At 45.7% G+C, this 6828-nt stretch overlaps 1 protein-coding gene across 1 annotated transcript in view; it reads left to right on the forward strand.

Moving 5' to 3' along the window:
• The window catches only part of lamc1 (laminin, gamma 1), a 72202-nt gene that overhangs the window by 43834 nt on the left and 21540 nt on the right, over positions 1-6828 (forward strand). The window contains exon 3 of the mRNA XM_050074438.1: positions 4959-5089. Coding sequence (XP_049930395.1) covers positions 4959-5089 — 131 coding nt within the window. The remainder of the gene's footprint in view (positions 1-4958; positions 5090-6828) is intronic.

Here is a 6828-nt window from a genome sequence, read left to right on the forward strand (position 1 = left end):
CTTACAGCACAGCTACACTCACAGATAACTGAGCCTCCTACCTGCCTGTCAAACACCATCAACCCACAAACCTTCTGCAGTCCGGACTGAGTGGAGTCCTGCGGGGTGAAGCTGTGAAGGCTGCGAGCGGAGCTAGCTGCTAACTGCCACCGCTGCAACTAACAAACTCCACAAATCCATTCAGCAGCTCCACCATCCACAGTGTCAGACACACACGGCTGATTATTTACTGCTGAATTACAGCTCACAACTCGCACCAACCCAAACATCCTGGTGCAGACTATTTACTGGAGTTTACCAGCCGCTCGCTCATCAGGCATCTGAAGATCATTACTAGCTGTCAGTGTCCGACAGTCCACCACCAACATTTACATCACGTCTCGTCAAAATGAAACATAGATTTTGTCTCAGTTTTTATTGTCAAGATTTAATGTGGCCCTCCACTCAGAAAACTTTGGACTCCTGTGGCATAAACCAGTGGGCTCTGAACCCAGCTGACTGCTGTAATGTGTTATCTGGAGGTATAAATAATTATTATTAATCAACTAGTGATGTGCCGGTCGACCTGCAGGTTTAACTAGAACAGATCAGTAGTTCAGACTGACTAACCTCAGACTGAACTACTGCAGTAAATGTACTGGGAGAGTGGTGGACAGTGTGAGCTGGTTCCCAGCCTGCAGTCGCTGCAGCTCAGCTGAATCTCTGTGATTCTCACAGGACTTTCTAACATCAGGCAGCATTCTTCCCTCTAGAGAACACACGTCTCTGCACAGAGCTGCAGATGATTGATGGCAAACAAATGTTCACTTCAGTTTAAACAGCATCGACTCAGCCGAGGACCTGCACCAGCTTCCTGGACCGCTGCAGCTGCCGAACGGACGGACGATACGAGTGGATTCTTCATGAATCATAAAGAGAGACAGAGTCGGGCGTCAGCGAGCAGCAGGAAGCTTTCAGAGAGCTGCAGATAACTGACCAGCTGAGAAAGCAGCTGCAGCAGCGTTCTCAACAATGACCATCCTTCATCAGAGCCGCATGTCAACCAGGAACAGGATATCTGCCAGTAAGCATCAGAGTTTGGCCACAGATGAACTTCACACAGCTGAGAGCGGAGCTTTAACGCTCCCTCAGTCCTGACTGAACCCAGTCAGGACGTTTGGTCAGATTCTCACTTTGATTTACTGATCAGATGTTTCCTGATTTAAACACCAGAAAACAGCGATCACACACGCCTCCAGTCTGTTTTATAAAAGCAGTTTGTGAGCACATGGTGGCAGCATCGTGTCCCACTAATGACTGTCACTCCCAAATTAAAACCCTGCAGAGCTCTCACATGTACGGCATTTTTCCTCGACCAGTAAAACGTGATCAAATGAGCGAGAGGACCTGAAGTCGCTGCTTGCATGTTGCAAATTCACAAAAAACATGATCTGAAGTAACAAACCCAGCGAAGTGGGCGACGGGCTCGGACTTGTAGTCGAGAGGTTCCACAGGGGTCAAGCAGACGTACATTAGTAGTAATAGTAGTACAAAGTAGGATAAACAGTTTGTTTTGGAGTATATCCAGAGACAGGGTGAGGTGCTCCGACATCCAGAGCTGCAACACACCCCAACACACACACACACACACACACACACACACTCCCTCCTTGCAGTTGCTCTTCTATCTGTGGGTTCGTTCACAACACAGGAGAGTTGAGTCGATGTGAGCTCTGAACGCAGCGGGGAAACACTCATCACTTGCAGCTGACAGAAGGATCATCACATCTGTGAAAAGGAGACCCAGGTTGTGAAGAGGTCACCGTATTCTGTCAGGTCAGCTTCCTGCTGAAGACTCTGGGTGAAGCGGTTCACTGTGAGTCACAGCTGAGGGCAGAAATCTGTTCCACATTCCCAGCAGTTATATGAAGATTTAACATGAGCGTGTCAAAGTCACAGGAGGAGGCAGAAGGCTTCCTGAGTAGGAGGATGAATGTACAGTACATCGGACACTGAACATATCCTGAACAGTCCTGCTGCGTCCTCTGTGACGTTTTACGGCAGATTTCTTTCCTTCAAACCGTCTTTTGTTTGAATCTGTCTTCTCTTTGAATCTTAGAAACAGATCTGACAGGAGGTCAGTCGGCTGGCAGCAGATATTTCAACATTTTGCCTTCGATTTTTTTTTTTGCAGAAGAGACATTTGGAAACTGTCACCATTAACATTAACATGGATTAACGTTTCTGCACGTGTTCTGTGAGCAGAGACGTCCGGACAGACTCGGTGGTTTCTGTTCAGATCTGTGTTTGTCCTCTAACAGCTGCTGCGAGCTCTCACTCTGCTGAATAAAAACCTTCGGGGCCTGATAAGCTTCCTGCTGATACTGAACAAAGCTATCTCTGGCCTTCACTCCCAGTTTCCCATGAGCCTTTCACACAGGCGCGATGTTGAGTAACTTTCTTTATCCTCCTCGGCGATGGCCGAAACTAAACAGGTGTCCGGCAGTAAGTCTCTCCATCTGGCGCTCGTATCGTGACGCCAAGAAAATAAATTCCACTTCACTAAAAATGTCACAGTTTGAGTGTTTGCGGTGTTGCGTCAGTGTTTCCCACAGCCTGAGAACTCGGACCACTTCCCTGTTTGCAGAATCGCGATCCAAACTTTTAGCGATTCACTGAACGTCCATATCTGAAGAAGATTTTACACATCTGTGTTTGCTTCAGCTCCGGGGACGGACGTGTTGGTCAGCTGCTCGGCTCGGACCGAAGCATCCCAACAACTATTGGCTCTAAAATCTGATTCATCATTCATGTTCCCCTCAGGGTGAGAACTGTGTAAGAACTGTGGCCCTGACTTTCCATGCAGCGCCATCATCAGGTCAACACGTAAATCTGTCAGACTCTTGCGTTTATGAGCAAATACCTGCAGAACAACGACTCACATCAGCCTCAGCTGGACTTTATCCTCCTTTATCATTGTAAAGGTTCACTCTGTATTCTCTGCTTATACACTCAGTTATTGAGCTGTTTCTGTGAGTTCTGAACTCTCATCAGAAGTAATACTTGGATGCATCCATGTCATTATGGAATCTTTGATCCGTTCTGTTCTAAAGAAGGATGAGGCTCTGCTGCTGAGTGATGTCACAAGAGCTGATGCTACGTATTCTGAGTTGATGCAAACATTATGAAAACATGACGATACTCATTTTTCTCCATTGATGCAGTTCTTCCAAAGTTGACAGTGCAGCGTATACACCTACACCGTATTCTAGATTGCCATTAAACCTCAAATAAAGAAGTACACCTATCAGCACGGGAAAAAAAAAACAACCCATGGAAGCCTCCACTCGTCAAAAAGAAGAGTTTTTTTTCCTGACACTGGCGTATTTTTTTTAGTGCTTTGCATTTACACTCTGCTACAAACACCAGCAGCGTGGCGAGGCGCTGAGCGTCTGAGCGCTGTGTGTTTGGCGTTTCTTTCAGGTCGTCAGGAGCTGAAAAATGTTCAGCTTTTGGTAAAATGCTGCACTCGTAGCTGTCACTTTTTACCAGTCCAAAGACGAACCATCACATTTTATCACTCGTTCTTAAAGGAAATGGCCACTTTAGAATGAAAATACAGACAGTACTTACTGAGCCTCATGCCGACAAGAAGTCCAGTTGAAGTGCATGGAACCCACATTTTGAAAATGTAATAAAACTCCGCTAATGCATTTCAAAAACGTCAGAACGGTTCGTCCGTCGTAATCCAAGTGTCCTGAAGCCGCGGCATGCAAAACTGACTTGAAAAGACGTAATTTACTCCACTTTTATAGCATCATTTCTCACCGTGGTCAGTTAGCCCGCCCTGCAGCAGTGCTGTGTTTACATGGCAACTTGCGCAAGTCTATCTGATGGCTAGTGGTGGTGCTATTTCTCGGCATGAGGGTCAGTAAGTGCTGTCTGTATTTTCATTCTAAAGTGGCCATTTCCTTTAAGAACTGGGACCAAACCTTTTTGGGTTTGTTAGGCTGGAAAATCAATTTTTAAAGATCAAAGTCTTGATTATTAAACCTTGTAACGGACCGACCTCCCAGTGATTGAATGTGTTCTTGAATATCAGACATGATGGACGTCAGAGGGAAAGACTCATTTTTAGAAGAAGAAGAAAAACTTAATTGATCCCAGAGTGGAAATTCAATTTTTGTTCACTCTGTAGTCATATACACACACATGAAATACACACACACACACACACACACACACACAAACCGGACCTATACATGTATTGAATGGAGAGATGTCAGAGTGACACTGACCATGGCACCAGTCCAAGCTCCATACTTGATCCGGACGGGGACTTGAACTGGCGACCCTCTGGATTCCGAGCCAAGTCCCTACGGACAGAACTACCGCCGCCCATCAGACCATCGTTCCTCTTTAGTTTGGATTCAGAAGGCCTGCAGAGTCGGCCTGTCATGGTTCAGACACACCTGATGTAGCTAAGCCCTTTTATTCCTCATCAAATCATGTTTTTGTAGAAATCTGACGGAGCTGACAAAAATCTGGTCTTTAAACAGTTTTATTAAAACAATGTTTTAAAGCAAAGACGATTATAGCAGCACATTTTGACACCGATGTTCTCAGTGTGTACTGTTAGCTTTAGATTTTGGAGGCTTTCAACACATTTTTTATTAGTTTAAAATTCTGAATTTTTGTTTGGGATGAGGCTGTTTTCTGACAGGGCAGGTTAAGAAGTTAAATAAAGACAATATTTTATTAATCGTATTCATTTCATACATACAAATCCTTTTCCTCTTTTTTTTATGGGACTTGATTTGTCCCAATTCGATAGCTCTGAACAACAACAGTAATGGCACAGAAATATGTAATATGTCATACTGAAGGATATATGTGCCGCCTGCTCTTGCCAGACTGTTTGTTTGCTAAATGACAGGCCTGGAGTCTCTAAAGTTGTGTCCATGTTGTGTCTGTTGCAGGACTGGGTGACGGCCACCGACATCAGAGTGACCCTGAACAGACTCAACACGTTCGGAGACGAGGTCTTCAACGACCCCAAGGTCCTCAAGTCCTACTACTACGCCATCTCTGACTTCGCTGTGGGAGGACGGTAAGGAGAGATTTCATGAATGCAATCTGAAGTTAGTCTCTTTTGGGCGTCGTCAGTGACCCGATGAAGTCCATATTGTGATGAATTCTGCAGCTCCATGGTGCGTGTTGAGAGTTTTATCTTGTGAAGCACTCCGCCACCATGAGTAGTCCCACTGTGATTAGATTAACAAGTTTGAGCAGCTTCATGAGACCTGCTCAGACAGAGGAGACTCTCCTGAATGACTGAGTGTGGTCAGGTGGTTTTGTGGGTGCTGCTCTCGATGTGTCACTGTGTGGTCTGCTTCCCTGTGGCCTGCGCAGGAGTCCACACAAGAACTCCTTTTCCTGCACGTCTGAGAAAAAAAAAAAGGTTTCGACAGGCATTACAGGAGTGTTAGACAGGCTGCCGCTGCACAGCCTCCACAGCCATAATCTGTTTGAAATGTGGAGCAGATTTCCATTACACAGCCAGCATTCCAGGCATTCCTGGCCGGCAGGGCTGGATTACAGGGAAACCAGAATGGGGCGGACCGACCGACATGACGGGCGGAAGAAAAGGGAAGAGTCCTGAGCTGCAGCACCTGTCAGAGCTGCAGAATTCAGCCTCTATTTATCCAAGGAGGGGTTTCTTTTCCTCTGTTCGCTCCAGTGTGATTTACCTGAACTTGTTCACCTGGGAGCTGAGTGGGACAGCCAATCACAGCAGCTCTGACATATCCAGGCTTCCTGCTTCAAGACGCCCCGTAACTGTCCCAACATTTTTAACTTGCAGCCCTGTGTTAGACGGGAAACTCAGAGCAAGACTGGTTTTACTCTCAGTCTCTCAGCAGAGAGCAGAATCTCATCCAACCATCCAACAAAGATCATCAACCAACACACAAATAAAAGTTATGAATAATAACAGAAATGTGAAGAAATAACCGGTCGGGGCTTTATTCTCTTTTAACCCTGTGAACTCTGCTTTAGAAACTGGGCATATGTTGGTGTTTTTGCCTTTTGTGACGTCATTTTATTTTTAAATGCTTCATGTCGCTAAGATCTGCACGACCTGAGCTAAAACGTTGCACAAGTCAATAAACCACAGTAACTGGTAAAAGTATTAAACTATGTCATAAATGTTTTTCCATCAGATTTTAAAAAATAAAAACACAAATCAAATTCATAAAAAAAGATTTCACACTCATTCCTAACAGGTGGGAACAACCTAACACATTACTTTCTCCCAAGGCCATGACGGGACAATACGGTGTCGTCAGTGTTTTAACCATCTTTTTGACATAACATAATGATGTCATCACACACATACACGTGATGGTGCAAAAGGACGAAGTCTTAAGTTTCTGTTGCAAAAAGAATGAGCACACCAGCTCTTACAGTCTATTTATTTTAGATCAGTTTAATCAGGATCATGAAACGACGGCCCCCTGCAGACGTCTAGAGTCCAGCTGCACAAAGAGGGACGACAGTCGTCTTTTCTTTTCAGGTGCGAGCTCTTCATTCTGCCTGAAGGAGGGTTATTAGCATAAAAACTCGACTGGAACTGCAGACGGTGACTCACGTAGGTTTGTGGCCGTCCAGCTTTTTGCAGCAGCAGCACGATGTTGACAGCCTCAGCTTCAGTCTTGCTCCTCGTCGTCAGTTTTTCCAGTGCTCTCTGCCAAGAAACACCTGAGACAATAACTGAAGGTGGCTGCTGAGCAAGTCCTGTCCTGTAGCGAGCCCCCCCCCCCCCCCCCCCCCCCCCCCACACAGGCTCAC

Source organism: Epinephelus moara, chromosome 21 (assembly GCF_006386435.1).
Source record: "Epinephelus moara isolate mb chromosome 21, YSFRI_EMoa_1.0, whole genome shotgun sequence".
In the NCBI taxonomy this organism is placed as follows: domain Eukaryota; kingdom Metazoa; phylum Chordata; class Actinopteri; order Perciformes; family Serranidae; genus Epinephelus; species Epinephelus moara.